This window comes from Peromyscus leucopus, chromosome 14, assembly GCF_004664715.2.
Source record: "Peromyscus leucopus breed LL Stock chromosome 14, UCI_PerLeu_2.1, whole genome shotgun sequence".
Taxonomy (NCBI): domain Eukaryota; kingdom Metazoa; phylum Chordata; class Mammalia; order Rodentia; family Cricetidae; genus Peromyscus; species Peromyscus leucopus.
The window spans coordinates 86,799,501-86,819,614 of NC_051075.1; the positions used below are offsets into that span (position 1 = coordinate 86,799,501).

The window sequence follows — 20,114 nt, forward strand, 5'->3', positions numbered from 1 at the left end:
TGCATTGTCCTCTTGAAGGTAAGGGTGGCTGTTACTCTTTTTGGAGTGGAGCTTGGCAGTCATTTCACACACCCTGAAAACACTGTAGCAATCACTCAGTGAATAGGGCACAATTAATTTATGAACAGGAAAATTACATGCAATCTGCTACTATGTTAATAAGTTTGTGGCTTTCATTAGTAGGTAGACCAATTTTGAGCTTTATCAACCCCAATTGTTGAAATTAAAATGGAAATAGCAACATTTGTTTTTATTCTTCTTATACAAATGACTAATTATTTTCCTCTGGGTAACGATAATTAACAAATTCCCTCCTGTGTTCCTGATCTGTGCACAGCTGCTACTCAAGTGATCACAAAGACTTGGTTTTATGTGGTGACATTAAGCTTCCAACTTGGGGAGTATATTAACTACATGGTATTGCCTGAGCTTATTAATTCTAAATTATGCCTCAATGAACTTCTCATATTGGTAGCAACATTTATTTGAATGAATTGAATGAGAGAGAAAAAATAAGAGAGATGTGTGTGTGTGTGTGTGTGTGTGTGTGTGTGTGTGTGTGTGTGTATGCATATATGGAGATAGAGAATGAAAATGTACCATGTGCAGGAGTTTTCTGCTCCTCACGTTATAGCTGAGCATATGCTTTGATATGTTTGAGTACATTCCAAAAGAGCAGCTCATCCATCATCTTGGATCTTCAGTCATTCGTTCAGTTAAGCAGGAACAGAACGTGCTACATAGGCCTGGTTTCAGGGATGAAATATGTTCAGATCATTACCCACCTTATTCCTTGGGCTTTTCTTACTTGCAGGTTTGAATAAGACTGGCAGAAAAGCCTCCTGTGTGTGCTCCATTGAGAGTAGGATGCAGTGATGTTTTTCTGTGTGTATACTCAATCCCGACGGCACCTTTCTTTCATATCCTCTGTGTAACAGTTTCAGTAAAGATAAGTACTAGGTACCTATGTCAATTTATTTCTGAACTTTAAATAGTTATTGGTTGATTGTTATATGATCAGTGTTTCCTGAATGAATGGAGGGTGGGACCAAGGAAGAATGCTTGATGCTCATGTGTGGGGTGACTGAGCCCCTGCAGTTTGAGAAGAAACTGTATGTGTACTCATATTAGCTCAGAATGCTGGTAAATGTTCTTATTATCTTGCTTCCATTATAGAAATTATTAAATACAACATTGCTCTAAATGTGTGTAAAGGGCACATTATGTAACCCATAGAAAAGAAATTTAGTAATACCTATCTACAACTTGAATGAGGTTTATTTTCTTTAATGTGGCAAAACTGAGCATTGGGAAGTCATCTTCAATTCAATAATTTAAAATAGAGGAATACCTTTCTGCATAAATTTCTTGCAATGTGAAAATATACAAAGAACCTAGAGTTACAGTGAATGGGAATGTTGGTGCCAGTGGCACATTCCCCGACTAGTGTCTCATTTACAAAATTGAAAAGTCAAATGTTTCCCACCTCTACAGTTATATGAACAATCTCTATATTAAATATAAAGCTGATGCATCACCCTTGCAACAGAAAGAGTGGGAGAGTATTCTTAAATGTAAGGAGAGAAAAGAAACAAGGAAAAACATCTATTAAGACTTTAACATATTTAGTTGTATTTTTCATTCACTTGGTTTTCATTTTCCTGGTTTCTAGTAGGCCCATTTTCTCTTCTTTCCTTAATTTCTTTGTGTTGAGAACACCTAACCGTGTCTGTCCATCTCCTCCCTCTCCACCTGCCCCACTCATAGATTGGATCATGATGGACACCTCACTCAGGCTCAGCAAATTGCATTCTTTCTCCCAGGAATTTATGCTTGAGAAGTCAGAGAAAGCAAGTCAATTTATATGCATGAGTCAAGTTAAGGGGGATGCAAATCACCATGTCTTCTCTCCCTTGTATAAAGAAAGCAAAACTTCAGAAAAATAAGAAATAATATATACACAAATAAAGAGAAACATACGGGAGAAGGAAATAAAGGCAGGCAGGCAGGCAAGAAGGAAGGAAGGAAAGAAGGAAGGAAGAAGAGACAACCCAAAACCCAGGCACTCAGGGGACCCCAGAGAAAAACTAATTTCCAGTGATTTGTTGTTGTTGTTGCTTCTAGCCTTCCTGAGGACTGCTGAGTGTTGTGAGATGTTCTTTTGGCTATGAATATCGGGTTTTGTTCTCAGTCAAGTTTCTGTTACTCATAATCAGGTGTAAGTAAATGTAGGTGGAGTTTTTCTGTGTCCTGGCAGTTGCTGCCAAATAACCACAAAGAGGCTTAACATTAATTATAAATGCCTGGCCAATAGCTCAGGTTTGTTACTAGCTAACTCTTACACAATTTAAATTAACCCACCTACATTATTCTACAGTCTTCCACATGGCATTACCACTCTTTCATCTTGTACTTCCTGTTTCCTCTCTGTGTCTGGCTGGTAAGTCCTCTGATACCTCCCTTCATCCTAGTGTCCTTAGTCTGGTTCTCCTACCTAACCTTATCTTGTCCAGCTATTGGCCAGGATAAGGCCTGCTTCTTTACTAAACCAATCACAATGACATATATTCACAGGGTGTAAAGAAATAGTCCACAAGTGAATAAGATTCCTTTACTTTCAGGTGTTTTTAAGGATGTGTGTAAGGACTATGCATTATAGCATCATTTTTTTATTTGTTTGATTTTGAGATCCAGCTTCACTCTGTAGCTCAGGCTGCCCTCTAACTTGTTTTCCTTCTGGCTCATGCTCTGAGTGTTGGCATTATAGGCATACACTTCTATACCTGATGAGGCATTTAAAAAATTACTTTACTTTTAACTAGCATATGGAAGTCATAGGTTTCCTTATAGCATTTTTATACATGCTTATTTTTGGTTGCTTCCTCCTAGCCACTCCCACATGCCTACATTCTCTCTATCTCCCTGATCCCTCTTTGCTTGTGACCTCCGACCCCCACTATTCCATGTCTCAGTTTTATATTACCTGTGTTCTATCACTTTCCCCGCTTCCTTAAAGTCTCTTTCTCCCCTCATGGGTCTCTTTCTAGCTTCATGATCTGTACTTACACTCACTACACTTCCGCCTAAAGACATACTTATAACAATTGGAACTCAGGATACTCACACGAGAGAGAGCATTTTGATGGATAAAAGTATGGATACCAGATGAAATTCTTAGTGATGTACTGGTCATCAGAATCGTAGGTGACAGGACAGCATGCATCCATCATCCATGAAAAGCCATTGGTATTCAAATCAGCCTGGAAAGAATTAGGCCTCAATGTTAGCTGTCACATGTTTGTGGCTGTTCAGATGACTGTGTCTTTTTGTATCTTTGTGTGTTTTTCCAAATTCTCTATATTATATATGAATTTAATTGATAAAAAATTAAAAGCTATACTTTAAATTTAAAAATAATTACATACTCCACAAAACAAAGAATTGTTGGTCTGCTTTTCCAATTCCACCAGGAACAGGATCTGGAGGAGGAGGGAGGGAAGGAGCATGGGCCATGTGGGCTGCTCACCTGTGGGACTCGCCCTCCTGTGCTGTCTGTGGGCTGGATGTGCAGCACTGGAGGATAGAGCAGGTAGAGAGCACTGGCTCAGAAGTGAATAGTTTAGAGCCTCAGCTCTGCCCTTTTCTATCAGTGGGAGTCTGGGAAACGACGTAACATCCGTCTCAGTGTTCTCATTTGTGAAATGATGGAGTTGTTGGGCATAGAATGGGAGAGCTTTGAAGCGATCATTTAGCAGAGTGGCTGCATCGAAGTCAATGGCCAAGCAGTTTATTTTCATCGTTTCTGATGGTGACAGCCATAACTTTCATACGTGTTCATAAATCTGCCACTTGTCCTTACCATTATTCATGTACATAGCACATATTTTGGCTGTCATTTGTCTTTCCACCTGACTTCTCCTTCCAACATCTCTATCAATCCCCAAAGCAGTTTAATAAATACTTTTTAAACTTTTTTTTTCAAGATAGGTTTTCTCTGTGTATCAGCCCAGTCTGTCCTGTAACTCACTTTGTAGACCAGGCTGGGCTTGAAGTCACAGAGATCCACCTGCCTCTGCCTCCCGAGTCCTGGGATGAAAGATGTGCACCACCATGCCTGGCTTATGCTTTTCAAACTTTAATGCTCATACGTGCGACAGAGGATCTCACTAATGTGCAGATTCTGACTCTCTAGGTCTGGGTTGTGGCCAAGGACCTGGATTTTAATAGGCTACCATGTGAGGTTAGCTGCCTCTGCCCAATAACACCTTCACTAGCATGTACCGTAATGACCCAGCTCCAATCCAGCATCTCTGTAGAGTCACATCAGCATCCCTACCAGGATGGCTTTCTTGGCATAAGTACATCATTTACACTTTTAGTTTAGCTCTGTAGTGATTTGAATGAGAAATGTCCCCCATGGGCTCTTATATTTGAACATTGAGTGCCCAAATGGTAGTGCCGTTTGGGGAAGTTTAGAGTTGTAGCCATGGTAGAGGAAGTCCATCATCAGGATGGCCTTTGAGAGATTATATATAGCCTTGCCCCACTTCCAGATCGCTCTTTCCACTCTGTGCTCATGGCTAAAGATATGGTCCCCTGGTTTCCTGATCCCACTGCCTTGCCTGCCTCTTGCTCCCCTACATCCCTGTCATGATGGACTCTTATCCCGCTAGAACTGTGAGCCAAAATGAACTCTTCCTTCTATACATCTTCTTGATCATGGAATTTTTGTGAAAACAACATAAAAGTAACTAATATAAGCTCTCATTATCAGGCTACTGTAACACAAATCCTAAAAGGTCTTATTAATAAAAACAAACCTGGAGCCAGGTATTGGGGTGAATGCTGAAAGATCAGAGAAACAGAACAAGCCACAGCTAACCTCACCTCGATAACTTCTCAGCTGATCCTGTTTCCTCAAACTGGAAGCCTCTGAGTCCTCATCCGAATGGATCTCAGTTGAACTGCTGCCAAAAGCCTAAAAGCTTAACAAGGCTCTAGTTCCTGGTGCTCAAGACTTATATACCTCTCTGCTTCATGCCATCACTCCCTGGGATTAAAGGCATGTGTCACCATGCCTGGCTGTTTCCAGTGTGGCTTTGAACACACAGAGATCCAGATGGATCTCTGCCTCCATAATGCTAGGATTAAAGGCATGTGCTACCACTGCCTAAATCTAAGTTTAATATAGTGGCTGTTCTGTCTCTGACCCCCAGATAAGTTTATTAGGGTGCACAATATCTTGGGGGACACAATATTACCACGGGCTACACTGGTGAATTATTGTATGTGATGCTCTTTACTCCTAACTAAGCTCCTGACTGTGTTCAACTTTGGAAGCTATCAGTTCCAGCACTGTGATTTTTTTTTTTTAGTGGAAAAGTTCCAGTTTATTCTTGCACACACACTCTCTCACAACACCTCTCCCCACCCCCTTTTCTTTTTCACTCCAGAATGATTGGTGTGATTTTTTTTTTTTTTAAATCAACAACTGTAAGTGTCAAGTTATTGAACTGGCTGAAAAGGAATAACAATGATACCTGAAAATAATATTGTTCATTTGATGGGGCTATTAACTGACATTGCCAATTTAAATCTCAATTAGAGTCATTGAAGACAATAGGCAGATGAGTTATCCCAAATGCAAATGTATAGTTGTGATTTGTTGCTTTTAAAAATGCACGGTACATCATAAATGCAGAGTAGGATGATGGACTGGGTGGGCTGATGAAGACAGTCTTGGATGATTTGTATTCTAAACACAACTGAAAATATAGATAATGATTTGTTTTTCCAATTCTGGGTCTTTTAGGTTATAATTTAAATGGAGCTTCTAACTGGACTAGAGTCCAGAGTATATCCCCTGCATAAAGCTGAACACATAATTAGTGGTTTTTTTGGGGGTGGGTAATGTAGTCTCAATTCTGCTTAAAATATTCAGGGAATAAAAGTCATGATAATGAGGAAGGAGTGGAGGAGGTCACCCTGCTCTGGACTGTTTTCCTGTTGGATAGCAGTCACTTATGCTACTTGATTGTGGAAGTTGCTCAGCCTTGTCATTGTCCATCTATTGTATAAATTTCTTTCCAGGGAATAATTGGCATTTCATTTCAGAACTTTCAATTTCCTTTAAAAATCCATTCAGAATCCATAGGACTCATTTGGGTACCTTTTACTACTCTACCACTCACATCCGTAGGACAGCTTGAAGAACTTTCACAAGTACACTGAAAGTAGGTAATTGGCCATATTGAAAAATTTTCCAACACTTGGCTCCAAACCTTCGCTATTGCTAGGACATCATCGTGAAGAGATCATTTGGGGAAACTCAGCAACTATTGTTTTTGAAAAGTGGTCCCTGTGGGCATGAGGTGGATACCTAACTCGTTTAATTTAGTTTCTGTCTCTGGAGCCTGGCATCCAATATTCGTGACAGAGTAAACAGCATTTTCCAAAGATTGACAGGGTCAGCTGCTTTGGGAATGTGGCTGTGACCTCTGTTAGATTGTCATCCTGTAGACTGCTTCCAAGTCCGTGGAAAGGTAAGCATTCTTTTGGTAAGTGCAAGTTGCTTTGGAACATGGTCCAATTTGCACTGATAAAACTGGGAGTATATCCTGGGCACGCTGTCTCAAAGGGCATAGAGAGAGTTGTTACTTTGGGGGCAAAGTGATTTGTCATGTCAACACCACCAGGACACCTAAGCTACTGGGTTTCAGGGAGGGTGAAGGCTAGTGTTGAATTTGGTTGTTTTGATTAAGCCACAAAGACACAGGAAAATTTTAATCCAGGATTCCTTTCTGAAGTTAAAAACATTCACTGCAATTTCATGTGAGTCCCTTTCCAGAAGTCTCATCAGCTTAATCTGGTTTACTGCCTTCACTCACCAGTTTGTGTGCGTGCGTGCGTGCGTGCGTGCGTGCGTGCGTGTGTGTGTGTGTGTGTGTGTGTGTGTATGTGTGAAAGAGAAAGAGAGAGAAAGAGAGAGAGAGAGAGAGAGAGAGAGAGAGAGAGAGAGAGAGAGAGAGAGAGAGAGAGAGAAACACTCTGGTAGGCAATTTATTTAGATTTATTTAGTATTCAAAGTGTCTGGAAGTTATTCTAGTACAAATGCAAGAGAGAAAAAAAATGTATCCAATCATGCATCATCACCATGAACAGGAGAAAATGTATCCAAGCCTCTTTGAAAACTGCATATGTCAAGTGTGGAATGGTTGGGCATATGGAACATACTAGACTTTGATTCCTAATGGATGTAGTCATTTTTATAGACCCTGGAGCTGTGAATTTAGCTTCATATCTGGATCATTGTGTTTTTTTTTAAAGTTGCCAGTATTTATGTTTTAGCATTCTTATAACCTCATGTTTTTACTTCACAAGAAATTTTGATAAAAATAGTTGGAGTTTCCAGATGTACATAAAATAGCATTTTATCAAAACCCTAACAGCTATAACTTAAAATATTTTCTGCTATTACACACAAACTCTAGCTCAAAAGTGATTTTTATAAAGAATATGTTCCTCCTTTTACAGTGACGAAAAGCTTTGCCTGTAGTCATTAGAAAATAGGGCCCAGTACCAAAGTCTGAAGAAAGACAATATCTAAGAGAAAATGTTATATTTCAGTAAGCAGTTCTTGTGAAGGTGGTTGTTACAAAGGCACAAATTTGTGGAGCCATAATTATCATAATTATTATAGACTGATATTTTGAGGTTTACTTTTTTGGCAGTTATGAAATATGTTTATTATATAGTAATATATTCAACTTTCAGAAGTTTTTCTGTGGATGTTATCTTTTCACAAGTTGTGAATGTGTTCCATGACTGTTTTTTGCACTGATGGTGTGTACAAGCTCTAAAGTGTGCTCTACACATGGCGGTGGTGGTGGTGTGGGAGGTTAGATGCTTCTTGGTGTTTGTCTTCTCACCAGATGGGAAGGCAAGAAGAGTTAAAGGCAGTTCCCAGAATAGTGTGAGCTGCTGCTTGAGAGTCTCGAGGTGATAAACACGTGCTGGATGAACAGGAGGAGTTCAGAGCCACTTGCTCTTCTCTGCCTCCTCCACTCTCCCCAATCCGTGATCAGCCAATGGAACAGAGCCCTCTGTATATATAGTCGTAAAGAGTGAGTTCAGAGCAACAGCAATGGACAAGGTGTTACCACTTTGAACCAGGTCAGTTCACAGTGCTAGAGCTGAGCCTCATCTTCAACTGGCCATCAGGTGCCACAGGAAGTACACTCTTGGTGTGGTTCTCAGGACAGGCTACCTGGTCCTTCAATAAATGAGTCTCCTCATTCTCTACCTGTACTCATAGAGAGAATCTGTGGCCCACGTCTTGCATGGGTCATGAGGAATCCTAGTAATCACTATAGCATATTGGTTGTCTTGGAGGACAAGGCTCAGCAACAATGCTCTTTAACCTGGAAGAATGCAATGGGGAAAGCCGCCAACTCCGTCCTGTGCAGATTGTCATTCTTGCAAAGAAACACCACATTTGTGCCTTATGGGTTTTTGGCTGGTCTTGTGAGGCTTCAGTAAAAGAGCATTTATTTAGGCTTTCTTTTCTCTTCTCTCTCTCTCTTTTCTTTTCTTTTATCAACTTTGAGACAGGATCTCACACTGTAGCCCTGGCTGTCGTGGCATTGGTTATACAGACCAGTTTGGCTTCAAGCTTGTAGCATTCTTCCCATTTTAGTCTCCTGAGTGCTAGGATTACAGCCATCAGGCAGCCATCCAGCTTGCCCATGGTAATGATACAAAGGGGTGAAGAGAGGTGTCAATGTCTTTAAGTGAGTGATATTTGCTGAGTGTCTTCTGTGCCATTGTTGACAAGAGCTTCTTGCTTGCCCTTCTGCAGCACAGGCTTCCACTCCTTTGTTGTAGAATATTATTTTAAGGTGTGTTACTTTTGTTTATGTTGCATTTGTTTAACCCTGTGAAGCTGTGTTACTGTGCCTGTCTAAAACACCTGATGGTCTAATAAAGATATGAATAGCCAATAGTGAGGTAGAAAATGTATAGGTAGGGCTGGCAAGTAGAGAGAATATATACAAGGAGAAATATGGGAGAGAAAAAAATGAAGCAGTAGCTAGAGGAAGAAGGAGGACTTCAGGGGCCAGCCACCTAGTCACCCAGCTACACAATCAGACACAGAGTAAGAAGGAAAGAAAAGGTATACAGGTATATAGAAAGATAAAAGCCCCGAGGCAAAAGACAGATGGGATAATTTAAAGTTAAGGAAAGCTGACAAGAAACAAGCCAAGCTAAGGCTGGGCATTTATAATTAAGAATAAGTCTCTGTGTGTAATTTATTTGGGAGCTGACTAGAAGGCCCCAAAAGAATAAAATAAACAACAACGTTCCTTGTTTGAAATGGTTCATTGTGCATATTACATTTCTAAAAAACCCAGGAATTTTCAGGTTAATAAAGGAATCATTCTTTTGTTAACTTTAAAAGTAAAGAGTTCTATTGAGACATATTTAATATATTTAAAATTTCATAATTTTCATATGTGCCTAAAATTCATTGGTTATTCGAGTTTTCAGAGTTATCTAATTATCAGTACCTGATTTGAGAAAATTATATCACCCCAAAGAGAAATGCTATGCCCATTAACTACCGCTCACCATTGTGTCTATATCACAGCTTCTGGAAGAATGTATCTTCTTTATTGCTATGGATTTATCAATTCTGAACTCTTAAGGAAGTCATATAGTAAGTGGCCTTTTGTGACTAGCATTTTCACTTATTGTATTTTTCAGGGTTCTTCCATGTTGTCTGTATGAACATTCCATTCCCTGTTAGTATAGAATAATATTTTCTGTATATTATATAGTTATACTACACCACTGTTGCTTCGCTTTCCTGGAGGAGACATGAACAAATGTCTTCTCAACATTTGAGACCAATGGCCAACCAAAGAAGTGATTTCACTCAAGTCTAGCATGGTGAACCAGTGGCTTTAATTTGAGTTACTTAGAGGAGCACAGGAGAGAGGTTATATAGGGTGGGATGGGCAACTTATGGGCAGCTATGCCACTGAAGAAATCTCTGCCCCAGTAATTATTAGCAGCTTCTATATTCTTGGGGAGGAGTGGGACCTTGTGTGTTTGGGGTTGACTCAGTTTCTTTTTGTGTTTGACTAGCAAGTAGATGAGAGCCCACGTCTGGGTGGGCATAATTTTACACAAGAAAATTTTCTTGTCCCCGAATCATAGCTAAAGTATGTTTAAACATATTTCCAAAAAATAGAGTAAATGGTAGAAACAGAATCCTGTATGCCACCATTCACCCAGTCATGCCCAGGGTGAAAATGTCCAGAGAAGCTACTGCTCACAGTGGTTAGTGAAGAGCTTAGATTGGAGCTCAGATGCCACTTGCAAGCTGTGTTGCTATTGGCTTTGTCAGTGTTGAAATAGGTTTAATTATTAGGGAGTCCGGAACAAATACCACTGCCTGGCTGCCCGGGTTGGACAACAGAAATTTATGTCCTCACCATTCTGCAGACTAGAAGTCTGAGATCAAAATCTCAGAGGAGTTAGTTCTAAAGTATCTCATCTTGAAGTAGCTGTCTGCCCATCGGGTTGAGATTTCACATTGTCATCCCTCTGTGGTGACCTGTGTCCCAGTTTCCTCTGATTATAAGGATACCAGTTAAACTGGATCAAGGTCTATCTTGATGGCTTCGTTTAATCTTAATTACCTATGCTGACATATTCTAGAGTGTTGGGGAATCAGGACTTCAACATGTGAGTTTGGAGGGGGATACAATGCAGCCCACAACAGTGGAATAGCAATAATGTCCACTTTCTGGATTTGTTTCTAAGAATTTATTGAGATGTTATAGAGAAAGCATTACAGAAATTCAGGTACAATGAGTGCAAGACAGGGTGTTGATACCATGGTTAGCCCACTAAGAAACTCCAGACCCCACCTGTGTTGGGGACAGAAATCTAGGAGACTTTCAATTCTACATTACTATTTTTAAAGGACTGCTTGCCACTAGGGCGACCTCCATCACTGCAGATCCTCATCGCACTGCCTGAACATCCCTGCTCCTTCCCAGCCAACAATGCACCTATGTTTTCTTCCCTCATGGCCACTGGTTTCTACTTCAGGCATCCAGGGGGCAAGCTAAACAGGACTGGGCTTCCTTTTGTGGTTGCTTCAGGATTGTTCCCCCCTAAGAGATATTTTAGAAGTTCAATTCACACACAGTTTTAATTAACAATTTGACTCTGAATACATCAAACTCATAAGCTAATAAACGTTTAAAGCATCATGTTGTAAGTCATTAGGATAACCGCTACATGTATGATTCTCTTCCTGGAATCAGTGTTGAGCTAAAAGGGAAAATCCTCTCCCCTGTAATTCCATTAGGGGTTTTCTGGATTCATCACCCTGAAGTAGAATCAAATTTCTTTCCTCCATAATGTCCTCCCTTTCCATCATTGATGCAGAATAAACTCAGCCTTGCCGAGCAACACAGAACCAAGAAGTCACTGACAGATATGGTCTTCCAATGTATTTCCTGAAGTACTTTCTTCGTCAATGAAGGAAAAACTAATTTTAAAAAATGAGCGAGGGTAAAAAACATCATTAAAATGGATGTTTAAACTGGCCGAGGGCTAACTAAGCTCCAGAGAGACCATCTTCACTTACTCTGAAAGACTTTTTATTTTTTTTAAAATGCCATCCACAGTTCCATTTTGCTGCAAAACACAGGAGTTAATTAACATTAACCTGCACAATTAATTTTCTTTAAGGCATATAACATTTTCTAAAGAACTCTGAAAACATTTGTTGCGTTGGATAAAATGAATTTTGTCTCCTGTATCATAAATTTCTTCCCGGTGGAAGAGCTGGGGGAAGGAGGAACAAAACTGGCTTCTGTGAAGGAAAGTACCGGTTTTATCTCATGGTCTTTCTAAATGTAGTTTGTTAAGTTTTCATAGTAGGACATGGACAATCCCACTTGGCTTCCCACACCGGCTGCCTTTTCTGATTAGTCACTTGCCCTTTCTCTTTCAGCAGCATGAGAGCTGTTTCTTTTTTATGGACAGAGGGAAGCACACGTGTCGTGTCTCCACATCCAGGATTGAAACTGGACTCTGAAAGAACTCACTTAGCCCGGTCACGCTTGTTCTGTGACTGTCACGTTGGTCCATTTTAATTGGTTTATAAAGATGAATTCTAGAGTACATTTTATTCTGCTCCAGCAGCTCTTGATGGAATCTGTGGCAAAGCTGCTTGTCATGTGCATCTTTCTGGGTTCAGGGAACCAAACTTGTTGGACATTCTCCTGCTGAAGGGTTGCTTTCAAGTTCAGTGACATTTATCATTATCTAGGGCCAGCTGCCTGACTTCTCTTCAGTGCTCTGTTTATGGGGTTTGAACATCTATAAATGGAAACACTAGCTAACCAGAAATTATCGCCAGGGCTCCTGATAGTGTCCTAGGCTCTTACAACGTGGAATGCCTGACATTATCTAACATGCAAGCATGTCAAATCATTTTCTAGACAGAATCTGGACCTCTCTCTTTTTCCTTCTCTTTCTCCCCATCTCTCTCATTCTTTCAGCATGGAATTGGAAAAGCATGAACCAGGAAGCTCACTAGAGAAGAACCAGAATTTAGTGGAGAGAGTGACGGTAAGATGCCTGCGATTTAGCCAACTCAAGTTTAAAATGTAATTGGCAGGGTGAAAGGGCAGCTGTCACAGATTAGAAAAGTTCTTACCCTGTCTCAGTTTCCATTTTGGGTTGGTCAGTAACCTTGAAATTAATGAGTTCTCTAGCTTTCCTGAAAAATGATGTAATAAACTTCTACATAAAATTTCATTACTGGGAAGTGGGCAAACTTGATTTGAATGAAGTCTCCCTCAACTTTGAAAGCCGATGTCCTTTACCCCAAGCCTTTCCTCTGCTTGTTTTTATTGTTTTACTTATTGATACAAAGAGAGATTAGTGTTGAGACCAGTTTCCTGGGGGGATATAACAAATATTCACAAAAGAAAGTTGTCTGGAGTAAGTTTTATGAACTTAGGTTAAAGTTTACTCATTATAAAAATTTGGATTTATTTATTTATTAATTTATTATTTATTTATTTATTTATTTTCCTTAGAAGTTGTAAAAGCAACATTACTTGGATGCTAAGCAATGGACTGTCAGTTAGCTGTAGTCGCTTAGACTTTTTTTTCCCAGTGCAATGTGCTCCGCATGGTCCACCTACTGGGTTTAGGTGGATAATTTTTCATGCAAGCTTACTGTGATTACAAAGCAAATGTTAGAGTCATGCACGCTTAATTTTAACAGCAATAGAGCAGCACAAAGCTAAGCTCTAATGATTCTGATAAGGTCCCACTTGTATGATTGTATTGTTCTGGATATCTGAAGTTAAGGATATATACTCCTACTGATATTAAAAACTAAAAACGAAAAAAAAAACATTCTTACTTGAGTATTCTTGAAGAACATTAAAATTTCAAGATCTTAAAAAACATTTTGGATAAAATATAAGTGTTTCTTAAAGGACTCAAGTCATTATTATTTTGAGTAATAATTGTGGGCACTATACAGTATATAATGACCACAGAGTATTTTTTGTTTTGACTTTATGGAAAGGTCAAGTGTTATAGAAATAACTAGGGCTTTTGAGTCAGAAATATCTGCATGAAAATTCTTGCTACTCAACTTCCAAATGAAAAACTCTGGGATTTTGTTCAATTTTTCTGAACCCCAGTTAACTTGCTTCTTGCTTAAGAAGGGGACAGAAATAAATGGTTTGAAGGTTTTTGTGAAGATTAAAAGCTGTAATGTGTGTGTACAGGAAGTTTTGAGCATTACCTTATTTTCATATTGATTTGGCTGACTTAATTGAAAAGCACATATCCCAAAGATACACACACACACACACACACACACACACACACACACACACACACAGCATGCACACATATATACATGCACACACTTGTATACACACACAGACAAAAGAGAAAGGTGAATTTCATTTCAAAGCAAAAGGAAAATTCAGATAGTCTAAGTGTAAATGCTGAGTGTTGTAATACCCTGATAAAAATATGTGACTACAGTGTTGCTATGAACTAATATCAACTCTAACTCTGAGTTAGTTTTACAAATAAACACAGGAGACTTGGGGCAAATGCACAAAGTGAAAATGATCTCTTATTATTTGACATGATTTAATGCATTACCATTTCAGTTTATGTAAGGTCAGACATCTTGCATGCCCTACTCTACCTTGAAGTCAACTATAAATCTAAAATTGAGCAAAAAATGTCTCCTTAGAGGAAGCCTCTGTCCCACAACTCATGAACATGACTGTTGCAGAGGCCTTAGGCTTGTCTTTGATTAATTTCCAGAAGTCTGGAGGACAGTATGACAGGGGATGAGAAAGCACAGGAGAATTCAGCTTGTAGTATAGAGACAGCCCCCATGGAGGGAAGAAATGCACTAAACTTAATATCTATGGAAACTGACGTGGACAGCCTAGGTGCTACATGTGTAAGACACCTTTCAGGTGCTGGATTCTGATGGTACTGATACCAAGAAAATACTAATTCATGGTCGTTGTTTACTGCATAAGAGAATCTAGAAATGTGTAATACATCTTAGAAAAAATTAACCCAAATACAGTGAGCATACAGTTGTTTTGTGGCTATGCATCCAAACACATTTGTGACTTTCTTTGTCAATGTCAATATAACTCAGTATATTTAGGTAGACTGCTAAAAATAGTTTAAACATATTTTATATGGAGTTAACTTTGTTTTGAAAATTATTTACTATGTTTATTTTAAATAGCAATATTTCTTAAATTATGTTTTTAAAAGGAGATCACATTTTGCTACCAAAATACTTTAATATGTGCACCTCATAATAGTCTCATCTGCACCTTGCTTAAATTAAAATTTTGTGTTTCTCTAGACTTTAATGAACAATGTTGTAATGTGTATCATGACATAACGCAATACACACACCATCTCATTTACAATTTTATGTTAATATCTGTATGAATACATAAGAAAATCACCAGCATCTTGAAAGGCATCAGTTTCTTCTACTATAGACAAAGCTAAAGTGGTGGTCTTGACTATGTGCTGTCCTATGGTGAGCAAAGTAAGTTTCTATTTTTTGGTGTGTATGTGAGTATATGCATGTTCACATGTTCAAATGTGTGTGGATGTACATGCACTTGGGTCTTTGTGAAAGTGGAGGGCCAAAGGTGATGGTGGATATGTTTCTGAGTCTTTTAGTCCACTTTACTTATTGAGGTGGAATCGCTAGCTAAACCTGGAGCTTGCTGACGCCAACTGGCCTTGAATTTATGCTTTTGCCTTGAATGTATTGATGTTTGGTAAAGATTTCTGGGTGCTCCTTTTTTTCCTTTTTAAAAAAATTAAGTAAATTTATTTTACATCCCAACTACATTTTCTCCTTCTTCCTCTCCTCCCATTCTGTCTCCCCTAGCTCCCCCCCCCATCCACTCCTCCTCTGTTTCTGTTCAGAAAGGGGCAGGTATCCCATGGGTATCAACAAAGTATGGCTTTTTTTTAATTATTTTTTTATTTTGGTTTTTTCGAGACAGGGTTTCTCTTGTGTAGCTTTGCGCCTTTCCTGGAACTCACTTGGAAGCCAGCTGCCTCGAACTAACAGAGATCCGCCTGCCTCTGCCTCCCGAGTGCTGGGATTAAAGGCGTGCGCCACCACAGCCCGGCCCAAAGTTTGGCATATTAAGTTGTGGTAGAAGTAAGCACCTCCCCTTGTTATAGATCTATTTAAGTTGTTTATCTGATCTTGATTTAATTTTGGTGTGTGGTATCTATCAAGAAATTTGTCCTTTCTTTTACATTTTACAATTTTGTGGAGTTCAAGTTTTTGAAGTATGACCTACTGATTCTCTGGATTTCCTCACTGTTGTTATGTCTCCTTTTGGTCTATGATTTTGTTAATTTGGATATTCTCTCTCTGCCCTTTAGTGAGTTTGGATAAGGGTTTGTCTATCTTGTTGATTTTCTCAGAGAACCAACTCTTTGTTTCATTGATTCTTTGTGTTGTTCTCTTTGTTTCTAATTTATTGATTTCAGCCCAGAGTTTGATTATTTTATGCCTTCTGCTTCTCCTAGATGAATTTGCCTCTTTTTCTTCTAGAGCTTTCAGGTGTGCTATTAAGTTGCTAGTGTGAGATTTCTCCAAATTCTTTATGCAGGAACTTAGTGCTATGAACTTTCCTCTTAGCATTGCTTTCATTGTGTCCCATAAGTTTGGGTATGTTGTGAATTCATTTTCACTGAATTTTAGAAAGTCTTTAATTTCTTTCTTATTTCTTGCTTGACCTGTTAGTAATTCAGTTGAGAGCTGTTCAGTTTCCATGAGTTTGTAGGCTTTCTGTATTTTTTGTTGTTATTGAACTCCAACTTTAAGCCATGATGATTCGATAAGATACAGGGCTATTTCAATTTTTTTGTATCTGTTAAGACTTGCTTTGTGACCAGTATACAGTCAATTTTGGAGAAGTTTCCATGGGGGTGCTGAAAAGAAGTTATATTCTTTGGTGTTTGGGTGAAATGTTCTGTAGGTATCTGTTAGGTCCATTTGAGTCATAACATCTGTTAGTTCCACTATTTCTCTGTTTAGTTTCTGTCTGGATGAGCTGTCCATTGGTGAGAGAGTGGTGGTGAAGTCTCCCACTATTAATGTGTGGGGTAGATGTGTGATTTAAGCTTTAGTATTTTTTTTTTTTTTTTTTACAAATGTGGGTGCCCTTGTGTTTGAGACAAGTGCTATTTTCTTTTCATGTAATTAATATTCTGAAAAAATAGTGACGTTTGGATCTTTCAGAGATTTCTACATTTGTCAGTGCTGAGTGGTCACTCATAATCAGGTGGCCATCATACAAAATTGTCAAACATCATAATGAAAAATCAGTTCACATGGATTTATAGGTACATTCCCAGTCTTGGGAAATCATCTATGAAGCATGCTGATGTCTCCGTCATCGAGCCTGCAAAGTCAGATTACACTAAAGCTAAGGCTTGTGGAATATGGTACAGGTTGGGGGGGGCAATTTGTGACATATCTCAGTGTGGCCATTTCCATACCACAGATGTTAGTTTCCTGTCCTGGGCATCCTCAACTGTGTTCCTAAGAACTCTGGATTTTTTTCTGATGACTTCCTCCAAAAGTGGTTCTGGCTGTTCTCAGAACATTCGGAGAACACTAGGAACTGTACTTTTTGAGACTTCTTTTGTATTTAACATACATCTGTGGGATATACTGCAGCTTGATTTAGTGTTTCTTAAGCTCATGGATGAGTGTGACATGTCTTAACACGCTTTCAGAGGCAGTTGAGTGTTATGAGGAACTGTGTGCTCTGGAATGTAATTATGAGATCATATGTGAGCATGTAAGTTAGTCTTTTGATCATATATATATATATAACTTTATATATAACTTGCATCTAATATAACAGTAGCTTCAAGTTATGCGTCACCAAAATCTATAACATAAAGTAAATTTTGAAGTAGTTTAAAAACAGGTATTAGTTTCTGTTTAGTATGTCTTAGTAAATAAGCAAAACCAATACAAAATATCCTGGCTGTTCTTCAAATACTTCTTATTTAGACTAAAGTACATCAGCAAAAACATTACTCATATTTATAGTAATTGAAATCTTGAAATGAAAAGAAACAATTCATACATTAACATAGTAAAAATAGCCATGTACCTTAGGGCATTCTAATGTAATGTGGTTTAAAAGATGATAAAACCAACTAAATATCATGCGTAAATCCAATAAGCCCTATTGTTTTATTGTGATGTGTCTCAGAACACATTTTCACTTCTCAAGTATTGAAGGTTCAATGATATCATAAAATAACAATGAGAGTGTGTGCTTTAACTCATTTTATATTGAAATTTGTTAGATGCAAAGCAAGACTGTAGTCAATTTTGGAATGTTGTAAATATTGCTTCCTTCAGGAGAAGGAGCTCTCTAGATGGTAAATAAGGCAACTGATGATTAGAATTCCAATTGGAAATATGTCATAAGAAGGTGAAAACTTAAATTGTACTTTTCATGTTTAATGCTTGACTTATTTTGAATTTAAAAATGACTTATCCAACAACATATATGTTTACATATTACTGCACAATATTTTTTGACTTCAGAGAGAAGTTCATTTTGATTAGTTTGGAATACAATGAAAAGAAACAAAAGTAAAGTATTAATCATTGTAGTAAAATATGAAATATGAAGGATTCTGCCTTTAAAATTCAGCGATAACCTAGGGAAACTTAATCTTTAAGTAAAAGCCATAGCTCCATCAATAGAAGGAAAATTAGTTACTGTATAAGAACAAATTTGTTAGCAAAGAGAAAAGTATAGGGTTAATGTTTTTGCTATAATTCCTGATGTCATTGTGTTTTGTTGGGTATAACACAGGTGGAAATGTTCCTAGGAAAAGGGATTTTCAAATAAGTATGTGCCTCTGAATGGCTGTTTTGAACGAGGCAGAGAATGTGACAAAGGCTTTGTCTTTAAGACAATCAGTAAGCTTTAATTATTCTACGTGGATTATGAATAATAAGCATAAATAGTAGCTTGGAAATATTCTAGGCAGACACAGCACAGACATTCCATTTTCTCATATAGATTTGTGGTAGCAAGTCCATAATTATTCATCAGAATGTCTTAACAATGGGACAATTATAGAGTGTTTATGCAGTAACATATTTTCCCATAATATCTACTTATTTGCTTTTCTTTTTAACCATGTCTTGTTAGTTAATTGGCATCAAGTAGTCAATATTGAAGACAGATGATAAAAAGTTTTTGTTGCCGTTACTTCTGTTGTGCTACTTGTTAAGTATGCAAGAATATTGCTTCTGATTTATACAGTATTCCTTATAGGAAAATTTCCATAATAGAAGAGTGGTAAATCTCTGAATGTAAGGTGGCACAATTATTGGATATTTAACCAGTTAGTTTTGGTGGTGGTCAACATACAGGAAAGATGAAACTTTCCTTTTCATTGGTCTGGACTTACTTGTTTTGGAACAAATGATTCCTGCTGTGCCATGTGCTGTGATTTCACTGATGAAGTTCCCTTGTGTGGCCATTCTGTCTGATCACTTAGTGAGTATGAGTTAATTTATACCTATATTTCAATTCCCTTTTGCTGTTGCTGGCTGTGTTTGTGTGTGTGTGTGTGTGTGTGTGTGTGTGTGTGTGTGTGTGTGTGCGCGCGCACGCGCGCGCGCGCGCGCGCGCGCAATGCGCCATGGGCAATGGTGGGCATTCTAGCATGATTAACAATGTGGCTGCTCTCTCTAATATATTTGAGTTGCCTACTGTGCATTCAACTCTTCCACTTGGCACATCTTTCAGGATGGCTCAATTATCAGTGTATCTTTTATTTATTGGCCTTTTTTTTCTCTCCAAAGAGTTCCAGCACTCTATAATAAGTCAATAGCCAAAAAAACTTTTTGGAAATAATTATTTTCAAAACCCAGACAGGCAAAATGCTACAGAAAGTTCCTCAGTAACCATCCATCCCTCAGCCAGAGTGCACACAGAGGAGCTTCAGGGCAGGTTTCTCTGGGTTTCTGGATTCAGCGTCACCTCTGAATCTTATGGAATGATGTGGCTAACTTATTTATTGTTATTTAGTAATTTGTTTCTTTTTATTCCTCGGGGAAACAAAACCTCTCTGAGAATCCATTAAAGAGGTTGTAGGATTGTTCCTTCTGCATCAGGTGCTGGAGAGTTTACTGGTTAAAACAGTGTTTTCTGAAGGTACGGGGTGTGTGGGGGCTTTCCATCTCTCTTCTGAGCATTGGGAATCCTGGCTTTACCTCAGGTGAAGAGATACAGCCGCACACAGTTTGGTAGAAACCAAGCGTTGCTTTTCCCACACATTTCCTTTTTCATAAGAACAAGCCTACCCTGACATTATTTCTAGCCCTTTCTCTTTTAAAGCCAGTAACAAATAAATAATAAACGATCTTGAAGAATCCATGCCCATTAAGTAAAGAAGAGAGGGTGGTAAGATGCTGGGAAGGCAGTGGGAACTGAAGACCTACTGTGCAC

General features: G+C 38.6%; 1 protein-coding gene across 19 annotated transcripts in view; it reads left to right on the plus strand.

Annotated features, from left to right (window-relative positions):
• Nucleotides 1–12,392: 12,392 nt before the first annotated feature.
• LOC114690096 (muscular LMNA interacting protein) overlaps nucleotides 12,393–20,114 on the plus strand; it is a 264,668-nt gene continuing 256,946 nt past the window's right edge. For 3 of the 19 annotated variants that reach the window (XM_028864789.2, XM_028864778.2, XM_028864749.2), the window contains exon 1: nucleotides 12,430–12,651. In XM_028864789.2, coding sequence (XP_028720622.1) covers nucleotides 12,583–12,651 — 69 coding nt within the window. In that variant the 5' untranslated portion in view covers nucleotides 12,430–12,582. Of the gene's footprint in view, nucleotides 12,652–20,114 lie in introns of all 19 variants that reach the window. The other 16 variants (XM_028864798.2, XM_028864822.2, XM_028864818.2 and 13 more) reach the window with 9 other exon arrangements.